Genomic DNA, 23,507 nt, shown 5'->3' on the forward strand with positions numbered 1-23,507 from the left:
TTTTTGGAAAAAAAATAGGACAGGATCTAGGTGTGGCCAAATTCAGTTTGCAAAAGTACAGCTTATTGATAACGAGAAGGCTGACATTATTTTATTTATTTAAAGAAAAAAAAAACACGTTTCCCCTGCAGCACCCTCCAATCGCCAGTGACATTTTTAAGGACGATTTACACCCCTTTAATAAGCTGCTATGCAATGCGGGCAAATTGCGCGTCTTATTTTCTCAAAAGGCTGCTATTAAAGTGCTGCGCCGAATATTGCGGTTGCATGGCGACTCGCACAAGTTTTTATTCCGCAGATCGGCCGTGACTCTACCCCCCCGCCGCTCATCACAAAAGAAGCGAGCTTCCTCGTAAGTACGTGCTGCGTGGTGACGGTGCTCCATGAAGACTTCATTCTCTAATTCTCCATTAACTCAGCAGTAGAATGTGCCGCGTGTAAAAATAAAAAAGTATAATCGTCCGTTTCAGCCTTTTGGGCGTTTGCATTATTAATATTGTAAAGCTTGCTGTTACATGTAGGGTATATTTGATGTTTCTGCAGTGCTGGGACGTCTTGATCGCTTTCCACCCAAGGACTACATGCAAAGATACTGATCTGTCGCCGGTGCCGGCATATGGTGCAAGTATGGACTGATTTTCCGGGCTATTTCTGTACATATTGCATGGCAATTTTTCCATTTTTGTTTCAGTGCATGTTTCACGTCTAAGCCTCTGGTTTAGTACTGTTTTAGGAATGTCACTTATTTTTATTTTTTTGTATCAAGTAATTAAGTTATGGAGAATGATTCCAACGGGGTGGATATTTTTAATGCATCTTGGGCGAAATGCAGTGCAGCTAAGAGTACCGGCGCGGTCCGGACGGCGAAGAAACGGTGAAACGGTAGCAGGAAATCAGCCCTCCGGTCAGGGTGACTAATGCTGTCAACAGGTGGCTGCAAGGATCACACAGGCCGGGCTTCTGTCTCCGCGGTCTCCAGGTCTTTGCATTGGTGCCCTGCTTTCACGGCTCTTTTCTTCTCTTCTCTTGTTTAGTTGTTTTCGTAAAAAAAGACGCAGGCACATTTTTTATAAGCTATACGGTATGGACTTATAGATTGTATAATCCTTTAAAACTTTGCTAATGTCATAAAATGCTGTTTTAATACTAGATTCTCATAAATATCCTTTAAAAAGCCTGATCTGGTTTATTGAAATGAATGCTCACAAGGTAGATGCAAGCTATACTACAGGAGATTGAATTTCTAATTGAGATTTGTACAGAAATCGTGTCAGTGGTGAAGTAAAAGCAAGTATCGTGAAACCGGTGTTCAGAGTTTAAGCTATTGGATTGTGACAGTTATTTTTTTGGAAGATAGAAATTACCAAAATATGTCAGTTAGCATTAGCCGTTAGCCATGGTGGCAGTGACGAAGCGCGATGCGAGGGGTCCCCTGTGCTTTATGGTGACACCGGCGTTAAGTGACAAACAGCTCAGCGAGGTTGGACACGCTGCCATAAAAACTGCGTGCGCTGCTGCCAGGCGATGAGACATGGATGTATAAACGGCCAATCATCAGTGCAAACCGTAATAAAACACTTGTTGCCATGCTTGGCTGGTTGTCACTGAGTCTGTCTGTTTATCTCACAAATATTTGTTGTGCCAGTGACGACTCGGAGGCAGAAAAATCCCGCGAATAACATCTTCGCCATATACCAGCCAGCACACCTTCCCGATGATCTTTCTCACTGACTTGTCTAATGCTAAAAAAAATACTCCTTTGCTTGTCAATATGGTGTGACTTTCACGTACTTTACAGTGTTGCTACTGAATTAAAATATATCTGGGGTAAGAGAGCCTTTGGAGATCTGGCTATACTGGATATACTAGATAAAAATTCAGTTTTCACGTTCGCAGCATGAAATTAACTGATTTTTTAAAAATTATTTTTATCAAAAACTTATAGTTGGAGCCAAATTAACATGAACAGAGGCCAAGAAAATTTGATTTAAAGGGACAGGAGGAACCTTATGAGCAGAGGCCCCTGGACTTCAGCCCGGGTGAGCCTGTGCATCAGGGCACGTCTGTGTGTAGTACAAAACAACATATTAACATTAAAATGCAAAACCAGCTAAATACAAAATCCTCTTCGGCGGTCTCCTCCGCTATACTCAGGAGTGCTGCGTTCAGTCGTCGCACGTGTTCTGCTCGATGGTCTTGGCGATCTCACTGCGTAGGCATCCCAGACAGGTTGCCACAGCACTCTTCCTTGCTACTCTCCCACCCACCAAAACTGGCCTTAAGACAGGAGAAGAGGGTGGGCCCCTCCTGAGGAATGTAACAGAAAGGTACTACTTGGGTCCTGTGTCCCTAAGCTTATAGTGACTCTCTCCTTAAATCAAAACGTTACCGGTCAAACGTTTTTGCACACGCAGGTTATTCACTGAAATATACTCAATATTCATCGCTAACAAATACATTTGCAGTATGTCCCCCATTTGAGCACCTTTGTTAGCAAGAAAATGTCATATCGTAGTTTCATCAAGGTAGCAAGGATAACGGCACAAAAAAATTCAAAGCGCTCTTTCTACAAGGGACATTAAAAACTGCTCTGTTTCATCGGATGAAATGGTTAACTAGTGCACTTAAAGGACAGCCTGGAATCTGCCATCACCGCACAGCCAGTTAATTGGATGTCAGACATGCACTGTTACATACTCTTTCCATGTTATAAAGGAAACTGGTTTTATTTGTTGATATTTTCATTTATAGCTGTTTCACTCAACTTTCCAATGCTTGACAAGAACAAAAAATCTGCAGTTTATGAAATAAATGGAAAAGTGGTAAATTCCTTGTGGCGTGCAAAAGCTTTTGACTGCTAGTGTACATATACCAAACATTGACGGGAATAGAGGAGAACTTACATCTGTTTTGCTATTGTGCTGATTGTGTGACCTCGAATGAAGACGAACTGGTGACCATTTGAGACATGATCACAGAAATAGTTCTCCAGTTTTAAAGGGTGGTGCTTTGTAATTAGCAAAATTGAGGTAATAGACTTTGGCTAACACCAAATTAGCGTTTAATGCTAATCGCTCTTCAGCATTTTATTACTCTAATAGCTTTTGGGAGCATTACATTGTATTTATCATACTTTTTTATCCAAAGCAATGTACAATTGAGAAAACAAGGTCAGCCGGTCCCTGGGGATAAGGGCTTCGCTCAGGGGTCCAAGGACAACATCGCTGTGTTGATTATGGGATATGAACTGGTGACCATCTGATCACAGGCATAATCTAGTTCCCTGACCAGGAATTGAACCCTGAGCTGTGGCGTTAAGAGTGCCAAATTCTAGCAGCTGGACCATCAGGGACACTATGGTGGTGAGTGGCTCAGTAGGGTCAGCCTCTGTGCCTCGCATCAGAAGGTTTCTGGTTCAAGCCTCGACCACAGCAGGTTAGTCACACATCTGTGGGCCCTCGACCCCCAGCTCCTGGGTCACTGTGGGCTGCTGTGATTCCCCAAACTTGCTCTCACTTGTCTTTCTTGTGGAGAGTATGATGAGATGGGGGGGGGGGATTTCTCCATGGGGACTAATAAAGTATCACTACTACAGTATAGGGGTTCAGAATTCAGACAGTTATCCAACACAAAGAGGCCTGTTTAACCCTGTTTACCGCTCATCCAGACTCAGTTTACTTGCGCAGGGAAGTGTCTCCTTCCTCTGGTTGTGATTCATGTGACTATGAATGGTTATGCCTGGCTTCTCCAAGAAGACATCTGTGTTGCAGCTCAGTGATCAATAATAATAATTATACTAATAATAATAACGCAGAGCAACTAAAGCTACATCAGACAATTAAGCTCAAAGTGCATTTCTGACTGCCCTGCTCTATTGACGACATAAATATATTTTAAGTTGTTTATATATACACACGCGCACTTAATATATAACTGGGCAAATGTATTTCTACTGTTAAAATATAGCCTGTGTATATAGGTATTCCTGAAAAAAACTTCTAGAAGTTTCTGTTCATGAAGGGAGCATGCAATTGATTACACAGCATTATTATTAATAATAATTAATGTCAGTGAACAAACATGAAGTCAATTTAAACTAGGGTTACTTGGGCAAGTTACCTGGCTAACTAAGAAATCCTGCTTATTGAAAGAGGCCTCAGTGAGACTGCACCAGACACGAGCTGAAAATGTTTATTCTGGCCGTTGTGTTCTCTTGTTGACGTCAGCGTAAATTAATGTGTTTACAGGTTTACACTTGGCATATCAATATAATTTGACAAACGTCTATTCATAAGATGTAAACCGTGCCTACTCCTATATTACTCTGGTACAAACTTCCAGAAATTCCCATTTAGGAGGAGAAATGAGAAATGATTACGGAATGACTAGATCACCACAGTTGCTGAATGTCTGTGTTCACAGCATAATCATGACCGGGATCCTGGTATACGGCTACGTTTCCCGACTAAGATACGTGGAAAAACTGGGGAAAAGAAACTACACGCGCAATTAAAGACAGACTGGTCAGAGTTACAGTGAGATGAGGAAGCTGTGCTTTTGGGAGGAACCCGGAAAATATGATTGCTTAAAATACAAACCATCTCAAGAATCTGGTTTCGCGAGGTGTCCTTTTCTCTGATTTTAGACGGAATTGTGTTGCAATTTCAATTTATTGCTCGTCCAGCAGTGACGGTTCACAGCTCAGTGCCAATGCGTGTAAAATAAGCTTTTTACTGTTTATTCAGTGAAAAAGAAAAACAAAACGACACTAGAGAAAGAATTAAGCAACCACCGTGCAGTATTTGGGAGCTGGACTCTAGCATAGATGCAGCTCCATAAACGGGAAGTCTGAAAGCTATGCAAGTAATTTTGGGCAAAAATATTTGTTTAGAAGATAAGCCACAGCTAATAAAGCAGAAATTGCTGTTTCTGCATGTGAAGACTCGTTTCAAGTTTTGGGCACAGTGAGGTTTGCAGTTAATTCGTGGCATTAAATCTCAGTCGAAGTTAACTGATTCTACTTTTCATTTCAACTCATAATTAAGCATACTTTTGCTCTCAGTTTGGTAAGACAGCCAGTCGCCGAGCAAATACCGCTGACGTTGGAAATTAGAGCGTATAATAATAATAATGCCCTTGTTTACGCCACACGGTGGCGCTGTCGCTTAATCTTTTTAATTTAAAACGAGTCGTTCGTAAACAGTATTTAGCAGTAAAGCGTCGTTTTGCTGAGTACTTAGTGTTTCGCCGTGCTGTGCTGGCGAAAGACCGTCATAAATTATAATGGGATTACTTCGCCGTGGCATTACGGTCTCCTTGATAATTTGTTCCTAAAACATTTCTACGCCAGGTTGTAAATGGAAAATACTGATGTCGGTATTGCTGACTGTACGATGTTGTGCGGGCTGTTGGGTACTGCTGTGTTATTTCTGCCATCTATCCTTGATAGTTATAGAATAAAAGATGTGCTGAAGATTATTAATACCCTGACCCTAACACCATCTCCTGGGACCAGCCCAGTGTCCTCCCTGTCAGCAATGTGACACGTTGGTGACAAGTTAATCCCCATGGTGGTCATACGCAGCCAGTTAAAAAGCTGATTATATAAGGTTATGAACTGAAGGCCGCCAGGGGTCGTAGGAGAGTCAGGTGACCCGGATAATCAGCCTCGTCCTCCCCGCCCCCCCCCGTGCTCATTAACTACATCAAGTTGGAAGTTTTCTGGAAAATGTATGAAATGAAAAACGTATGATTATAACCATGAAGCGAATTAGAAAATTCTGTCTCACATAAACGCATGCATGCATCTAGATTTAACTTTTGGTGGGCACGAACGAATAGATTCTACAAGTATACAGTACACTCTCAGGTCTTATTGTTGTGTAGTGTTTATTTAATGTTAGATTACGTCATTACGGAGGCAGCTAATACATTTCAATGTACTAGTGTCATTCAGTAGCCCAATGAAAAAAAAATCGTTAAGTCTTTTTAAGGAATGCCTGTGGTCAGCGTGGTCCTTGCAATATTACCACTAGATGGGGATGTTGTGTTTTAATGTAAATTTCCTTTACGTGAAATAGAAAGAAAATTTCAAACGCACTCATTGATCTTACCGTACTGCCAATGACTGCCTAGGTCAGGAGTCACGAGCCTTTTTGAAACTGAGAGCTACGTCACGGGTACTGAGCCATACGAAGGGCTACCAGTTTGAAACGCCCTCCTAAACGTATCTAAACTTCATTTATAATAGAGATGTTTTAAATGCTTTTTTTTTTTTTGGATATTGTCACTTTCAAATCTATATAAGTGCAAATGTGATTAAAGAATAACAGGATAAAATAACATTTTAAACGCTGCTCACTAGTGAGTTGTGCTATTTTTAGAACAGGTCCGTGGCCGACTCCTGTGGTTCTTGGGGGCGTCCGGGTGCCTGCGGGCACCATGTTGGTGACCGCTGGCCTAGGCTAAATCACTTCCCACTGGGTATTTCATAACTTCGTAGCTTGCTTTAGTTACTCATTGGATTATACCAAGCGATGATCAACAGCAAACAAAATTATAGTGATTAGTGGCTCATTATCGATGAGGTGTGTATGTGGGGGAACATGCTTATGCTGAATAGGTTTGAGACCTGTTAGGGCAGGTAGGGTTTTAGTTTGATGCCTAAACACCATGTCTTCGTAAAATACCAACAGCAGACAAGGCCAATGTTTCAACAGAATTTATAAACACTTCAACAAACATGGTGATATATAAAAATTAGTATATTTTTGGGGAACAAGTGACATTTTGAGAAAGGCTGTTACTTAAAACTTCTTCCTCCGTCCTCTTTGGCCCGAACCGTGTGAGTACTGGCGCTTGAAGTCGACAAGGCAGTCTGTGGCTTCTGAAATGGGGGTGAAGGATCGGATAGGGGAGGAGCTGACCAGGAATCCGGGGTCTACAGGATACCCCAGCTCGTCGTCATCCCGCGGTCTGGCGGAGCTGCAGGACACGACAGCCACAAGCCCCTGTTAATTAAATCGGCCCTCTCCACGAAGACCGTCCCACTAGCGAGACCCAACAGCCACTGCAATAAGGATTACGGGTCGGGTTCAGATTCTGGAAGTACGACTAAAAGCCACCAACACGACACAAACCAATGGACTAGCAAGTTAAATCAAATATCTGAAGAAAAACCTACTCATCAATTTAGCTAAGCCTCTTTGGACTTCTGTGAAACAAACTATGTTCTGTGAAAGCACTGCGCCAGTTTACCTGTGACTTTTTTTTCTTGAGTCCGATGATCCAGCTTCTGCTATTTCAAAACCAATATATATATTCTTGATTAAGCATTTGCAAACACCTGGGATCATATGCAGATAACTAAAAGGCAGAAATAATACTGAACGGAGGACTATTTAGCAGTTTACTAAATGTCTCCTCTTTCACTGAAGAAGTTCAATATTTCAAGCAATTCTATAACTGGGCTTGACAAGTCTTGTCCTGTAAGTTTATGAATAGCTAAAAAGCAACCAGATTTGGGAACTAATTTATCTAAAGTGATTACAGTAGAAGCATAAATTGCCATTTATGCATGCTCCCTGGGATTTGAACCCACAACCTTTTGGGTGTTAATAATAATAATAATAATTGATACTTTATTGTTCCCCATGGAGAAATTATCCTTATGCCTCCCTCAACTTGCTCTTTCTTGTAGAGTACGTTGTCCACGAAGGGCTGCCACCTATAGCGGCACCCAGGGAGCTGAGGGATAAGGGCCTTGCTGAAGGACCCACAGACGTGCTGAGGCTGGGTTTGAACCGGCGACCTTCTGAATACAGGCACCCAGGGAGCTGGGGGATAAGGGACTCTGCACTTTCGTAGGTGGGAAATCGGCGCAGACGCGCTTCATCTAGAACCCGTCCGTACCGCAGTCCACGTTCTGCTCCGTCTGGTCCAAGGCCACCAGCAGGTTTCTGGAGCCCTGTGAAATAAGCAGGATTCCCTCAAGAGACCTCACGCCTTATAAGGACACACGTATGTGCAGAGGAACCTGGACACCGGTGTGGCGTGTCGGGCTGCGGCACCTCCTGTTTGGGCCTCTGCTGGATGCAGTTATCCACGTGCCTCTTGTAATCCTTCAGACGGAACGTTTTCTGACACAAGTAGCATTGCTCCCTCAATTGGGATCTATGGGGGGGGGCAGCACAATCTGACATCACAGGCGTCGGCAGCTGAGACACCCGCCCACCACCACTAGCATAAACCACCACACTAACTGACCTGCCATTGAATGAGGAGCTCGGCTGGTTCTCCCCAGCGACGTCGTTCCTGCTGCGTTTCTTCCGAGCTGCCCCTGAGAACGGAAGAGGGGTCTCTGATTTCCCGGGATTTAATTAGATCCCATTATGAAGCCAACAAATTCCCCCCCCTCCATTAACCACCAGCTAAGGTAAACGCTCAGCTATATGACTGTGGCCTAGATTCACAACTGAAAGTGACAGATCTGGTTCCAGTACAGTGAGCGCTGATGTCCCACCCAGGTGGAGAAGCTGACCCTGAGATAGGGGCTCCTCCGGGGACCGGTCCTCTGGCGTGCCGTCGCAGTACGCTGCGTGCATCTCGATCCGCGCTGGCGGGAAGCAATGCATGCAGATAGGGCACTGTACCCCCTCGCCGCGGGCCTGCGAATCCGACCCCCCCTCTGTTTCCATGTCCTCCACCTCCTCCACCTGAGCTACAGCGCTCCCCTCCTGGTCCAGCACCATCACCTCACACTCCGAGTCCCTGGAGTGAACCTTTTTGGACGGGGGGCAGGGGGAGGGCACAGTAGAAAAAGGTGAAACTGCATGTTAATTCCCCAGTTATAAACTGGACAGCAGGTGGTGCAGTGGTTAAGGGCCTTGACTGGAAGTTGCTGCTGTGGTCAAGGTAAAAAAAAATATATCATCCATCCATGTGTTAATCCATCCTCTAACCACTTATCCAGTACAGGGGATGGGGGGGGGAGACTACAGCCTAACATAGACAACATTAGGTACAAGCATTTATTCTTCTTCTTATTATTATTATTATTGTAGTAGTAGTAGCAGCAGTAGCAGTAATATTAATATTGTCATTCTTATGATTAAAGCTACAAGATGAATAGAATTGCTCTTGTCGGCCATCAGTGAAAACAGCCTGCAAGTCCATTCAGAAAACCTGCTGTTGACCCTTTACTCCTGTTTACCTCTGTGTCTGCTGAGCTCTCCCACTTCAGCTCTGCCAACGGTTCCTCACTGAGCTGGCTCTCTGTTGTCAAAAAAAAACAAACAGCAATGAGCCTCCCAGACAGCAGGTGGCGCTGTGGTTAATTCAGCACCGCAGTTCACAGCGACGATACCTGGACACAGCTGGGTCTCCTCGTCTTCCCGGCCCTGGGAATGTGGCACCCCACCTTTGGCCAACCTGCTTTCTCCATGTCCGCGTCTCCTATGTGTCACAGTGCCCCATTAATCTCTCGAGGATCACCAGTCAATTAATAAAGCAATAAATATCGATACCCATCTGTATGGGTAAACTACCCCAAATGAAGCCTATCAAACCCCAGAAGTTGGAAGACGGATAAACAGGTCGTGCTTCCGTACCTCAGAGATTTCTGTCTCTCGGGGATTTCTTCTGAAGTGCAGAGCACAGGGATCTTCTGAATGAGTTGGGGGAGGGGAGAGAGAGTGTTTCAACCAACACTGAGCACATTTCTGATACATACTGTATATGGAAATAGAGACACATATGGAAATTCGATGCAGAAATGGTATTACACAAGATTACTGCAATAGCAGGGATCAGTTTATGTAGGATATACCGCTAGCGTCGCACAACAGTGCCCCCTAGTGTGGAGACAGGCCTCTCGCACCTGCTGCTGGGCAGCCAGCCGCTTCTTGTTCCGTTCCTGTGTCTCCTCAGTCGCCTTTGACCCCTTCGGAGAACCAGCGCTTCCATTCTCCTCGCCCTCCTCCACGAGTGTCGCCTCCTCCGTGTCATCCTCCTCTTCCTGCTCCGCCGCCACCACCTCCTCCTCCTCCTCCTCCTCCTCGTCGAGCAGCCGCAAGGCCCTGGAGCGTTTGGGTCGACCCCTCCTGCGGAGGCGCCTCTCGGGCGAGGCGGGGAGCAAGGGGTCGCCCCACTCGGCCTTGCGGAGCAAGGTCCTCCTCGCCTCCTTCAGGCTCTTCTCATACACCTCCAGCTGAGAGAGGATGACCTGAGTGTAATCATCGGGATTCTGCCCCCGGGGGCAGAAAGGAACTCCCCAGTAGTAATGCACAGCCCTAACCACCGGGGGCTCCTTGGGACCACCCTGCTCCTCTGTGGGGACATGAACGACAGAGTCCTCCGTCCGGCTTGGGGATTTAGTGACATTCCCGTTCCCAAAGGTGAACCTCCGTCGGATTTTGCTTCCTTCCTGTGTCTCCTTACGCCAAGGGCTCCCCATGAGGCACCGGGGCGTGCCCAGAGAAGAGGTGGGGCCCGAAACACACATCTTGTGATATGGCACCTCTCTAGGGAAGACGGGGCTGGCCGCTTGGTCTGCATCCCTAGCCCTCCCAAGGCTGAGGATATCAGCATCGCCCGGCATGTGGTTTCTCTGCGGTGCAAACAGGAAATAAAAACAAACAAAAAAATAAAAATCTATGTCTTGGAATGAAGAGAGTGAGTAAATGGAGAAAGCACATAGCCTGTAAGGCAGTATTTCCCAATCTGGTCCTCAGGGACTCAGACAGTCCATGTTTTTGCTCCCTCCCAGCTCCCTACTGGGAGCAAAAATGTGTCTTGTCTGCGGGTCCCCGAGGACCAGACTGGGAATAAATGCTGGTGATTCGGAACTTCAGCCGCAAAAGACAGAAGAGATGGTGCAGTGGAACCGGGGCAGGCATTAAAGGGATGAGGTACAGAGTGGGCCGAGGCTGACGCAACTACACTTTAAAGGGGAGTAATTTCACACGCTTCGGGTGAGATGTGGAGATCTTGTATCACAGCAGGTTCACCACGCTGAGAAACATGCAGATGTGCGAGAGTTTAAGTCAACGGGAATCATTCTGATGCACCAGGCAGACCTGAGGACTTCCTGTGACCTTTGACCTGATCACCCATTAAGAATAATGGAGATTCCCAAATCATATGCATGCCTCAGTACAGCTGCTTTTCCTCAGCACACCGGTAACGACCCTCATACCTTCCTGGGACCTTTGTCCTCCTCTTCCTCAGACCAGGCCCGTCCCGTCTGGTTGGTGGGGTCGTCTGTTCCACTTGAGGTCGTGAGAAATAACCTCTCTGCAGAACAGACAGTGCCACCCTCTGTGTGGGTGAGGTTGGGGGTAAACGTCAGCCATACTGACTAGAGCTGGGAACACATTTGTTTTTGTATGCTAATTAATTTTAATTCTATACCACAGTTTTCTGTTTTTAGGATATTCCTTTTCTGTGTACTCACACCCTGCTTTTAGCAAGCAAGCTCACTCTTTTTCCTATAATGTTAGCATGCCCGGGGAGGGGGGGGGGGGTTGGGCAGCCAGTTGACCTTGGACCCCCAGACATTTTTTTTTTCTCCCTATTTGGGAGTTTTTGCTTCCTCTCCTCTGCTGTCATCTGATGCCATAAAGCACTTTGGGGCGACTGTTGTGAAAGGTGCTATATAGAAATGAATTAAATTGAACTGAGATCGTCCTGCAGTTATACTTCGGTCTGCTGGAAGCTGACAGCTCTCCAATTTGTTCCATACCTGTCTTGCAGGGTTCCTCTTCACTCTGCGATTGACTCACATTGCCCTGTTGAAGGAAGACAAATTTAACAAAAATGTCCTGTTCTACAATCTACTCCCATTAATCCCCTCCAGGGGGCGCTCTCCTAGACACATTTAGCCAATGGCTCTTTTCCACCATGGTGTGCTGAAAAACGCTACTGGGGATCGTTCCTAGCTGATGTTATCAGCCCCTCCTTCCAACACGCTACCCTTCCTTTGTAATACAAATCCAGGGCTATCTGTATTACTGTCACTAATTTATTACTATTATTGTCATCGTTATCCATCCATCCATCCATCAATTTTCCAAACCGCTTATCCTACTGGGTCCGGAGCCTATCCCGGAAGCAATGGGCACGAGGCAGGGAACAACCCAGGACGGGGGGCCAGCCCATCGCAGGGCACACTCACACACCATTCACTCACACATGCACACCTACGAGCAATTTAGCAACTCCAATTAGCCTCAGCATGTTTTTGGACTGTGGGGGGAAACCAGAGTACCCGGAGGAAACCCCACGACGACATGGGGAGAACATGCAAACTCCACATGTGACCCAGGCGGGGACTCGAACCCGGGTCCCAGAGGTGTGAGGCAGCAGTGCTAACCACTGCACCACCGTGCCACCCCATCATTGTTGTTAAAGTCATCTGTAAATATTTATTTCTATAATACTACAATATTCTGTTTTCGGGATTTTCCATCTATGTGCTGTGTACTTTAACCTGATTGCCCCATATGCACTTGTTGGCACGACGTTTATTGCCTAAGCACTTTGTGTGCTTGTCTCTGCATGTTCCTGCTGCTGTTTGCGCCAGCATTTCCCCCTACCAATCAATGGGTCAGTCTGAATCCTAATCATCTCATTGGTCCCGCTGAAACATTCCAAGGGCCTGCTATTAGGCAGGGCTCCAGACGAGAGAATAGAAAAAAAAAAAAACATTTTTAGGAGCCAAATGCTCTTTTTTGGAGCCATAATTTCCATCACATGCCAAATGCGAAATAAATAAACAAAAATACTTGCATGCCACATTAGCTATCTGATCTGCGTACTGTCACCTTCTGCATTCTTATACATAACAACATAATAGTAAATGACAGGAATATGTAATATGCAATATGTAAGCAAGACAGCTGGGCTATTGAACGTGACGTGCAAACACAAGCATTGAAATATTAATAAAAATTCGCCTGCAAAGACGTCTGGAAAACCAAGGGGTGTCGCTTGCTTTTGTTGACTGATATTACAGCTGGAAAACTACATATACACCTAACTTCACCGCAGTGTCATCGTTAGGGTTTAAACCCGAACCCATTTCCGGGTACACCTCCCTGGTATTCTCACTCAATGATGCATGTGGAGATATGCGGATCTACACCGAAATATTCCAGAAAGCGGGTTAAACTCCAACAACAAAGTTACCTTTATATGCAGTTTTCCAGCTGAAATATCTCTCACTATTCAATATTTTTTCATTTCTGTTTGTGCACTTCATGTTCAGTCGTCTTTTGCTTAAAGCTGTCATGCTTAAAGTCACTGGCAGTGAATGGATGCAGTGTAATTGTCGATAAATATGTATAACAACACATAATATGTAAGTTACACGGTGTGCATTGTCCCCCATAACTGAATAAAATTACGCTTTACAGGATATGTCCGTATCATTTAAGTTTATACCTAATTGTCTATAAATAAAACCTATCTTTTCTACTTTAAAAGGACAGTGCAGTTACTAGTGGGAGTATTTAAGTAGTGGGGCATCTCGCTAAGGACCATCCCACCTTATTTTTTCTTGGATTGTGAGAGGCAGTTGCCATTGGAATGAAAAAAATTTGTCGCAAGATTAAAAATCGAGTCGCGTTGGCGACAGTTTCAGCCGCCATCTGGAGCCCTGATTTGCTGTTAAACGGGACCAGCGTCACCATACCTGTGAAGCCTGGCCGCGGCAACCTCTTCCCCCGGTTGCACGTTTTTTGGGGACATGCTTCCGACTTAGTGCCCACGTCCTCCTGGGGCACAGGAGGGACTGAGAGGAGTCGCTGCTGTCCGCATCCAGGCCTTGACTCTCAGGAAAGTCCTGGGAATTTCCTGGATCCCCAGACTGCGTTGCATCTGTGACGATGGCTTGTTTCGCGGGGCTATAGGTGCCTTTCCCAGCAACACCCTTCTCCATGCTTCCCAAGTCCATCCTGGCAAACACAGGACTTTCAGAGAGTGTGGGACTCGCCGGCGGGGAGGACGCCGACCTCCCTGAAGGTGTCAGGTGGACAGGAAGTTCCTGGGAACACAACACGAACCCTGAGGCCTGGCAGTCATCCACCAGCTCCTGACTCAACCTTTCGATGCAAAGGACAGGGCCGTGACGGGGACTCCCATTCCCTATATCACCAGAGCCTTTTCCCCTCTGCCACTGACATCTGGAAGGACCCTGAATTTCCTGGCTACTGGACTCTGCCTCACTGTATTTGCCCTAGAAAAAGAAAAACAGTTTGCAGTTTATTTAGCAGAGCCTGGGATTTGAACCAACAACCTTCTGATGACAGGCACGGCAGCCTAACCTGCTGAGCCACACACCACAAATCACCACAGATGGAGGCTTAACCTGAATGCCTTAAATTTAAGACATAAAAGTATATGAAAATGAATGCTGTTATCAAAATTAATACTGAACTATTAGCAGGCATGTATTTTCTTTATTATAACAGGATATATCTTGTCAAATTAAGTAGATATGAAGGGATTTAAATGTCCCACAAAGTGATATCACAATACCAACATTAGCACTTACCTTCTCCAAGGCTGGTAAAGGCTTTGAGGAACCATCTGATCTCCACTGACACACATCTAGTGTCTGGCGTTGGGGATGCTGGTTTTCTTCATCCATATCAATAACAGCATCATAACAGTCAGAACCATCCGGGCCAATCTTGCTGCTGTTCTGAAGCGAGGGCTTATCTCTAGCAGGGAAGACGGGGCTCGCAGGTACTGGGGGGGAATCCTGACCCGAGAGGAGTGGCGATTCCGAATTATTACTGATGATTTGAGTCTCATTTGCCTGCAAAATGAAAATAAATTAAAAACTAGGGAACCTCTAGGCTATTTATAACAGTCCATGATTTAGAAGGGAGGGGAAAAAACGGGAAAATAAAAAAGTCTCAATCTGAACATAATCTTGTTAAGGCAAGAGAACAGTGTAGGTCTAGCATGCCAGCGTAAGAATGGGCCAGGCTTACGTGGAGACTCTCTTCAATGGCTTTCTTCACAGCTTCCTCTTCCTCTTTGTGCCTCAGCTCAGCTGTCGTAGCCTCCTCTGCACTGCGTTTCAACGCCAAGGTGAGCATCTCATCATCCGTCAGTTCTGCATAAGTAGACTTTTCAGTACAGCCATAACATATCGCGTTTTTTTTTTTAAAGAAAGAACACGGTCGAACATAAACGCCGTCAGATTCCCCTTGGGCTACACTGGGTACATTGTGCTCACAAGCCTCTCGTCACTCCGCCCCAACAGTGTACTGATAAGGTGTGAAACCTCGCCGGATCTTGTGCACCTTTTGTCTGGGCTTTGCTTTCCCTCCCCCGTAAGCGGGATTCCCTCGCCGATGGCTTGAATTCTTCTTCCTGTGACAAGACAAGCAAACGAACACCGATGTCAATCCGGTAACTCGGTGTGGGCGACACCGGACACGGAGCTAAATGCATTCTCCTCGAATCAGAGGCAGAAAAAGCGGCCCCAGCCGTTAGAAGCCCTACCTCATGCTCGCTGTCAGGAATTGGCACAATTTCTCCTTGACTTTCCGTGTGTCTCCGCTTGCGGGACACTGAACCAGCATCATCCCCGCTGTCCCTCGGACGACATCGCTTCTTCCGCGGCATGTTACTTATCTTGTCTATCTACATGGAGTCGCTGCACTACTAAACTGTCATTTAACTCGTCACTAAATACAAAAACAAACAACAAAAACTTGCCATATACTGGCCACAGTGCACCCAACGCCCGAGAGGGAAAAGATCAAACTACATTTACTGCGTTATGTGTCTGAGGAAATTTTGATTAAAACCGTCAACGACTCAAAGATAACCCCCAGTTTACCTGACAGTTACCGGGCTGGCGCCGCGCTACGCCCATCCAAGCTGCGCTCCGGAGCTCGGAAGCCAGTCGCGCTTCCGGGGAACCGGAAGCGGCCATGTTTGCCCTGATCACGTGATGCGCAAAGGCCGCCGGGAAAACACCCTGTCGATTCTTCTGTACATCAGTGTAATACTGATGAAACTGTCACATGCATCCTATGTTTCCTTTGCATCCCTCCCCCTTCCAAATTAATATCGAGCAAATAACAGTAATTTCGTTGCAAGATAAAGTTTTTCTTTTCGTAGAAAAGGGAATCGCATGCAACATTTTCCCCACCGCCTATACAGACTAAGACCCTGTCGAACTCCAGTAATACTACTACGCTGTCATTTTGTGGTAGTCGTACAATGCCCACTGGTGCATGCATCGCCAGCTTACGAACCGATAGCATCGCATCTGAAATTAAATCTGGCCAGACGCGGCGCTGGTGAGGCGAGCCTTTTTCCTACCTCTCTCAGCCTACGTAAGTCTCGCGTCTGCGCCTGGCTGCTGCCCATTTTGTCCTGCTTGGAAGTATGGCGGACGGAGGCCTGAATGGAGAGTGTCTGTATTTACCGTCGGGGGCGGCGGAGGGTAAGCCCGGTCGGGCGTCGATGTGCGGGGGGAAGCGGAGATCCGAACACGCTGCGCTCCGATGCCGGTACATTTTGCAGCCGCGTGCCGGTGCGCATCAGCACGGGGATTTTTCGTTTTGGGTTTTTTTTCGGTTTGTTTTTAAACCCCCGGTGTCGGGGACGCTCGGTGGGCAGACAGGTAGCCTGCTTGAGTCGGACCAACAGCTGGACGCTGCAGCACGTCGCTTAGACTATCCAAGGTCGAAGACGCTGGACGCCACCGGCTGCATTGACAAAGTTGCAGAAGTGTCTATCGCTGGCAATTGGGTGCGATCGCGGATGCGATGCACTGTCTCTATTCTCTGCTGTCCATTTATTAATTTATGTATTTGGCATAGGAAAGTTAAAGCAACCCGATCCCCCTTAAGTTAGGCGAAGTAGTATAGTCTCTTGTGATAAACCGGGACGTTCCTGTTGCATCGTCCCGAAATTGAAGTTACACTTAACGTGGTCAGGAGTCGTTACGACCAGCAGAATTTGTTCAGATAAATATGAATTAAACGTGTTTTAAGCCCTGATGTCCACATAGCGTTTGTGACACAGGACTGATGGATGCGCACGTTATATAATTGTGCATGATCTTTAAATTCAGATGATAAACATTGTGTTAACATTTACTCGTCCATGTCACTCATTTGTCATCATCGAGGGTTAACGGTGTCTCTTTTCCAGTGAACAAGATGATTAAGGAAAACGGCCACCTGTTCTCTGACTCTCAGTGCAAAGTGTGTAATGCTGTCCTAATTTCGGAGTCGCAAAAACTCGCCCATTATCAGGTCAGTCGTTGCTGTTAATTATAGTATAATTCTCCTTCAGGCAGTAACAATGTCTACCACATTCATCAAGGGGCGCTAAGTGGGATCTATTTTTATATTAAAAGGGGAAAAAAGTTCTTGTAGCATACTGGCTGTATATTGAGATTTTAAGTATTTGACCAGTATGAATGTATTGCTTGATCATTTGAATCATTAGCGAACAGAAATACTTAAAATGTTTACGTGGATGGCTCTTAACCGTTTCAGAGCAAGAAACACGCGAATAAAGTACGGAGATATATGAGCATTCACAAGAACGAAGAGCCCGCAGTGAAGAGATTCAAATCTTCCTCAGATGACAATGTCAGTGTAAACCATTCGCAACCTGTCCGAAGCTGAAATCGTGACTTTAAATCGGCAGGATCGAATGCAAAAGACGATTATTTGACTTTGTTTGAGTATATTCATCTTTTTAAATTACGAATTGATTGTGATTTATTTACTTTTAACGAAATTCGTGTACGTGTACCGATTAAACACGGTTGCCTATTTACGTTTATGTGTATTCCCCTCCATTTCCATAGGCCAGTAACAATGGTGAGGTAGATCGTAACAAAGCTTGTTCTGTCTGCAACATGACGTTCCCGGCTCCAGTCGTGGCCGAGTCGCATTACCAAGGCAAGGTGCACGCCAAGAATCTGAAGCTAAAGATGCATGGATTCCAGTCTCCAGGTAAGGTGTGTGTTTTTGTGAGGAGGTGTGGTTACTGATTTTTATGTGTGTGTGTGTGTGTGTGTGTGTATATATATATATATATATATATAACAGCAGTGTTATCCTTGCACCATGAATCTGTACTGGAACAGCTGGGTTAAAACTTCCCTGCATTAAAACAGCGTGAAGTATAGGTGGAGCCTTTATTAACATAAAATTCCATGAAATTCCCTTGTTAAACCATCCAAAAGTCTCCCTACAGCTTTCATTCTCCCTGTCCTCTCCCAATCTGCTTCAGCCTTGCCCCCTGGGAAAACCCAGGCTAAGAAGAAGGCAGAGGGCCAGGCCGTAGCACCCCTGAGCCCGGCCGAGGGAGACCCGGACCGATTCTGCACCATTTGCCATGCCTCCTTCAACAACCCCCTGATGGCCAAGCAGCACTACGTGGGGAAGAAACACAAGAAACAGCTGACAAAGATGAAGCTTCTGGAGGCTTACGGGCCCAGCGCAGCCCCCGGTGAGGGGCCGGAGTCCCGGGGGGGCGGGGCCGCTGTCGTTAAATGTGTGCTGAAAGTTGATGTCTTCAGTAATAGTTTAACGAGGTGGGGGTTGATTTATGGCTCTGGTTTGGGGCGCTGTGCCTGGTAGGTAGCTAGTTCGAATCCCAGGGTCAGCAGAGTTTGGCCCTAGAGCCGAGGCCCTTATCCTCCAATTACTCCAGGGATGGTCTGACCCTGTTTTCTCAAAAATATCTCACTTTGGATAAAATCCATCATACCCAGTCGTTCCGTTCAGGGTCACAGGGATCAGGAGCCTGTCATAGAACCTGCAGGCACAAGGCATGGAATAACCCAGGCTGGATGTCCAGCCTGTCAACTGGGCACACACACCATTCACACACATGGGCGGCATGTTAACTCCAGTTCACTTCAGTATGCTTTTGGACAGTTGTGGGGGGGCGGGGGGGGCTGGAGGAAATCCCGCAACAATACAGAAGCATGCATTCTTCACACATGGAGCCGAGAGATTTAAACCCAGGCAACATCGCTAACCGCCAGCATTGGATAAAAGCGAGTGCTAATTTAAAAACTTGCAGATGCATTTATACAAATAGTATGGTGTCTGTAATGTTTGTCCAGTCGTTATTTTTTTGCACAGTGATCGAAAGGTAGAAGTGTGCCGGTTTGGTTTTTGCTGGTCAGAGGCTGTTGCACTGTGTGTTCTAGCGTGACAGTGATATTTATGTTTCCGTCGTATTGCATGAAGAAACTTTTCAGTCCTGCTGCTGGCACGCTAATGATATTTCTGCCCCCTGCCTGTAGCGTCGACGGTGAAAGGTTACCCCTGTACAGTGTGCAACATAGAGCTGAACTCCGTGGAGCAATATCAGGCTCACATCAGCGGGTCGAAACACAAAAATCAGTAAGTACCTGTGCCCAGGCCCTGGGCCTCGAGGCTCCAACGATCCGGTTTAGGGTTGGGCCTAACAGACTGGGGTGGGGAATGGGGTTAGGAGGGTGACGTGACCGCAGGTTGTAACAGCTGTGAGTGTGTTTGCTGCCATTTTTAATAATAGATACTTTATTGATCCCTGTGGGGAAATTCTCTTTACGCCCCCCCCCCCAACTTGCTTTCTGTAGGTGAGAACATGCTGGCTGCGATGGGCAGCCACCCATAGCGGCGCCCAGGAAGCTGGGGGGGGGGGTTAAGGGCTTTGCTGAAGGACCCGCAGATGTGCCGAGGTCGGGCTCGAACCGGCGACCTTCCACTGAGCCAAACGCTGCCCCCTAGCGACTTTTGGCGTAAAAACGTGCTTGAAATTTCCTGGGGAGTGGCTGATAAACATTTTGCACCTGTCACAAATGACAGGCTAATGTCAGTAGTTTACGATGTTCTCCAATACAGTGGGGGTGGAATAAACTGCGATTCCTGCCAGTTTTTAGCGCAGTGTTTACTGTATGCAGTAAACTCTTTAATGCTTATTTGGCTGATTTTCACACTTTAACTCTGTGAAGCTCAGTGTATGATTATTATTATTATTGGTCTAATTTTTTATTTTTATTTTTTTCCCGCTCATTACCTCTCGGCAAACAGACGTGTACCTGGTGTTACGTAAATTACCGAAACGGCTCATTCATAATCATGTTGGTAATGATCTCGTGGGGACAAAACGCCGGCATAGAGAATCAACCCGTTGATGGACATTAATTACTGCCTTCACCTTGCCTTTAACAAGCAAGCCCACTCTTTCTGTTGTCCATAATGTTAGTATGTTCAGGGGGGTTGAGCAGCCAGTTGACCTCGGACCCCCGGAGTTTTAGGTTCCTCTCCTCCATTGTCTTTCTTTCTTTCTTTCTTTCTTTCTTTCTACTGTTTTGTATTATTCTGTATAAATGATATTTGACTACACACCCACATCCAGCGCCTTTGGGTGGCCGCATTGTATAAAAGAAATTAAATTTGAAATAGAGAATTTCCAAAATTTCCCCCTGGGATCAATAAAGTGCTTCTTAAACTCTGAAGGGTATGTCAGCATAGGTTTGTAGCTTAAAGGTTGATGGTGCAACTCACAGCAAAGGTCCTTAATTGGCTTGTTCCAGTAAAGATATCTAGCTAGGTGAGTTAGCAAGTGGAAATATGAATTAATTAAACAGAATTATGAAGATGGAAAAAAAATGCCTTTTTTCTGTGGGGGAAAATAACATTTTTCCGAAATTAAGTTGGATGAAATTGTACAGTGACTGTCTCCTGAATTTATGGTCATAGGTGATGGAACGATAAATATGAAAATTTACAAAATAAACAGAAACTAATTCATATGTTCAATTGATTGGACATGATTGATTGACAGACGCTCGCGGACGCGGTGGCGATTTGCCGATGCAGGCATTCCGTAAATTGTCTAAATTTAAACTTCCCTTACCCTCCCCCCGCCCCCCCCCATCCCCATCCAAAAAAAAATACCGTATTAAATTGTACGTCGTCAGTATGAAGGCGAAGAATGGAAACGGCGCCGGAGCAGCCCTGAAAGCGACTGAGCACGACTCGGCTGGCCAGGAGCATCATGCGGAGGACTGGGACACCTTCACCCCGGCCTACGAGTGAAGAGCGTCAGTCTTAGTCAGTCTGAGGTCCCGCTCTGTTTAACCCCGACACACCCAGTAGCACGTCCCCCTCACCACACACACACACACACACACACACACACAACCACATATGCATCAGTCCATACCGCGCCCCGGAGACCCAAATCATGGCGAAGACCTATAGTAACATATAAAGTAGTGGGTGCAATAAGGCTAATCGGTAAATCCACACTTGAACTGCCATGCAAGATGACACCCCGGTTACAGATTTATTTCTGGGGAGTGTTTAGGATCACTGCTCTCCTCCCTCACATGGTTGGGGGCAAAGTGTTATTTTATTATTATTTTTTTAAGTCTTTTTTTTTTTTTTTTACCTGTGTTTGCATTTGTTTCAAATTCCACCCGCTCCTTTGTGGTAGTATTTTCGCAAAACCATTGCAGTCTCCCTGCATTTAAATTTTTCCCTATTTATAAAGTCGCTCCATGACAGTTTACTTTCTTTTTTGCCGTCTGATCGCTCTGAAGGTCGAGCATTTCTGCGTTTCTCAGCTGCTATAACCCAGTGGTTCTCAGTCCTGTTCCTGGACACCCTCCCTTGCCAGAACGTTTTCATTCCGACCCACGCTGCTTTCAACCTGCCACATTCATTGTTATCCTATTAAGGACCATATAAGCCAGACTAAGGTAGGCTTGGAATGAAAACATTTTGGGGGGGGGGCAGGAACGGGATTGAGAGCCACTGCTAAAACCTAACCACGAGAAACGTCTTTTAAACAGAATTGGCTCCACTTAACTCTCTTCTGTTACATTGTTACCATGTGTTATGCGGCACTGCAGCCCCTTTGTTGATGCAAATGTTTATCTAGCCCTGAGTTATTTAATTACGATTTTAACGTCATTAAAAATAATTTTAACTTGCCATTTGCAGGTTGGGGGCGGGATGCCGTCTCAGTTTATAATGTTCTACGACAGCCCTCTGTCGGTGTTCTAACCTGAAGAGGAGCACTAACTTAGATGATCGTAGGGCAGAATCAGCTGTAATGCTTGTGTTTAATTAGAAAAGGACAGGTCTACTTTGGTCTAAAGTGAGGGGGGAAAAGTCCCAGACTTGTTAAGTGGGCATCTTCTTTCAGCCGTTTATGTTCCCTTTAAACTGATGGTTTTGTCCTGGGATACGTCTGTCATAAATCCCAGGTATTGTTTGTGTAAAAGTATATGATGAAGCTTAGTTCCTGCATTGTCAGAAAGAGAGTGCTACTTCGTACCCTTGCTTGTCACTGGTGCTGTACGCTCAAAGGTCTTCCACTTGTACCCAAAAGCAGCAGGTAGTTGTTCCTTTGGGGTAGGTTAATGGTGTTTGTACCTTATGGATGTCCATACAGAAGTCCATTTCTGTACCTTAAAAGAAAGTTACCTACAGCTATGGGGTACAGTTGGTCTTGTGGGAGTTTTACTTGCACAATGGTCTTGGGGCAGAACAAAAAATGATTGGTTCAGAGAGATAACTAATCAGACTGTAGAGCAATCGGATATCTTGGTCCCACCTCCTCTTGTTGCTTATACCCACCTCCTCTACAATCTGATTGGTTCCGTGAGATAACCAATCACTTGTTTGCGTAACATTTTTTGTGCGAGCAAAACTCCCATGAGCTACAGTTGGCAGACCCTTGAGGGTACATCCCCAGCAAAGGTACAAGTTGGTACTCTTCCCTGACAGTGTGCCTTGGCACCCTATGTGCTCCGACTGCCGGTTTGCACCGCGAACGCACGGCACGTTGGCGCGGGTAACATGGCCAAAACGCCCTGGCAGACGTCAAGGCTTGGAGGATTCCCCGTAATATGATCATAATTGTTTTGGTTTTTTTTTTGGTAACAGTAGCTTTCCACATGGTGAGTGACATATTTAGACAATTAATGCAACTGAGCTTCTGGTAGAGCGATATTAATGTTACCTGTGATTTTACAGAACAGGCTTAATTCATCTGTAAATAACAAGCTGATCACTGGAAAAAGGCGTCCAGTTTTCAAGCCTCCAACCTAATGTTCATGCTGTTGTGCTGTTCTTGACCAGATTTATTTGAAATACGGAAAATATCCGGCTAGACGAATATTATAGCAAGTGTAAATTGAATAAACAAAAAGTTTTACGAAGCCTTTGTTTGTTTTTCCCACACATACATTCTCACTCTACCTTTTTTTCTAAAAAAAAAAAAAAAAAAAAACAAAACGGGTAGCTTAATAGTTTAGTCTTACTTTCGATGTGTAATGCTGCTTTTCTCCCAGTAGATGGCAGACTTGATCTACAGTCAGGTTGTACGGCGTTTAATGAGAGTTTAGTTTTGTGATTTTTACCACGGATAATATATACAATATGAACATTTAAATGCATTAAAAGTAGCAAATTATTACGATTCTCGTGTTTTTTTTGAACAAACACTAAACTTGC

At 45.5% G+C, this 23,507-nt stretch overlaps 2 protein-coding genes across 13 annotated transcripts in view; one reads left to right on the forward strand and one right to left on the reverse strand.

Moving 5' to 3' along the window:
- The first annotated feature begins 50 nt into the window (after positions 1 to 50).
- Positions 51 to 23,212, forward strand: znf346 (zinc finger protein 346). 5 transcript variants are annotated; one of them, XM_048997675.1, is made up of 8 exons: positions 51 to 352; positions 544 to 625; positions 17,179 to 17,282; positions 17,529 to 17,624; positions 17,846 to 17,993; positions 18,274 to 18,492; positions 19,298 to 19,397; positions 20,963 to 23,212. In XM_048997675.1, coding segments are annotated over exons 2-8 (786 nt in total). In that variant the 5' UTR covers positions 51 to 352; positions 544 to 624; the 3' UTR covers positions 21,081 to 23,212. The 5 variants fall into 5 exon arrangements, with proteins under 5 accessions (XP_048853632.1, XP_048853629.1, XP_048853630.1 ...); XM_048997672.1 differs by lacking the exon at positions 51 to 352 and having other exon boundaries at positions 379 to 625; XM_048997673.1 differs by lacking the exons at positions 51 to 352; positions 544 to 625; positions 20,963 to 23,212 and adding exons at positions 16,038 to 16,355; positions 19,616 to 20,923.
- The window catches only part of uimc1 (ubiquitin interaction motif containing 1), a 32,219-nt gene continuing 15,417 nt past the window's right edge, over positions 6,706 to 23,507 (reverse strand). Inside the window, exons 1-18 of one of the 8 annotated variants that reach the window (XM_048997660.1) lie at positions 15,854 to 15,973; positions 15,514 to 15,698; positions 15,312 to 15,381; positions 14,997 to 15,121; positions 14,552 to 14,818; positions 13,691 to 14,233; positions 11,741 to 11,786; positions 11,195 to 11,316; positions 9,878 to 10,606; positions 9,609 to 9,664; positions 9,365 to 9,453; positions 9,212 to 9,273; positions 8,522 to 8,780; positions 8,266 to 8,338; positions 8,070 to 8,172; positions 7,912 to 7,966; positions 7,258 to 7,297; positions 6,706 to 6,984 (exon numbers count right to left, since the gene is read on the reverse strand). In XM_048997660.1, the coding sequence (XP_048853617.1) occupies positions 6,807 to 6,984; positions 7,258 to 7,297; positions 7,912 to 7,966; positions 8,070 to 8,172; positions 8,266 to 8,338; positions 8,522 to 8,780; positions 9,212 to 9,273; positions 9,365 to 9,453; positions 9,609 to 9,664; positions 9,878 to 10,606; positions 11,195 to 11,316; positions 11,741 to 11,786; positions 13,691 to 14,233; positions 14,552 to 14,818; positions 14,997 to 15,121; positions 15,312 to 15,381; positions 15,514 to 15,636 (2,940 nt within the window). In that variant the 5' untranslated portion in view covers positions 15,637 to 15,698; positions 15,854 to 15,973 and the 3' untranslated portion in view covers positions 6,706 to 6,806. Of the gene's footprint in view, positions 6,985 to 7,257; positions 7,298 to 7,911; positions 7,967 to 8,069; positions 8,173 to 8,265; positions 8,339 to 8,521; positions 8,781 to 9,211; positions 9,274 to 9,364; positions 9,454 to 9,608; positions 9,665 to 9,877; positions 10,607 to 11,194; positions 11,317 to 11,740; positions 11,787 to 13,690; positions 14,234 to 14,551; positions 14,819 to 14,996; positions 15,122 to 15,311; positions 15,382 to 15,513; positions 15,974 to 23,507 lie in introns of those variants that run through there. The other 7 variants (XM_048997664.1, XM_048997662.1, XM_048997661.1 and 4 more) reach the window with 7 other exon arrangements.

Source organism: Brienomyrus brachyistius, unplaced genomic scaffold (genome assembly GCF_023856365.1).
Source record: "Brienomyrus brachyistius isolate T26 unplaced genomic scaffold, BBRACH_0.4 scaffold35, whole genome shotgun sequence".
NCBI classification, from domain to species: Eukaryota; Metazoa; Chordata; class Actinopteri; order Osteoglossiformes; family Mormyridae; genus Brienomyrus; species Brienomyrus brachyistius.

Coding starts and splice junctions, on each gene's coding strand:
- znf346 (XM_048997671.1), top strand. CDS start 16,427: ATGGAGAGTGTCTGTATTTACCGTCGGGGGCGGCGGAGGGTAAGCCCG. Junction 16,533..17,178: donor CACGCTGCGCTCCGATGCCG/GTACATTTTGCA, acceptor TCTCTTTTCCAG/TGAACAAGATGATTAAGGAA. Junction 17,994..18,273: donor GCATGGATTCCAGTCTCCAG/GTAAGGTGTGTG, acceptor AATCTGCTTCAG/CCTTGCCCCCTGGGAAAACC.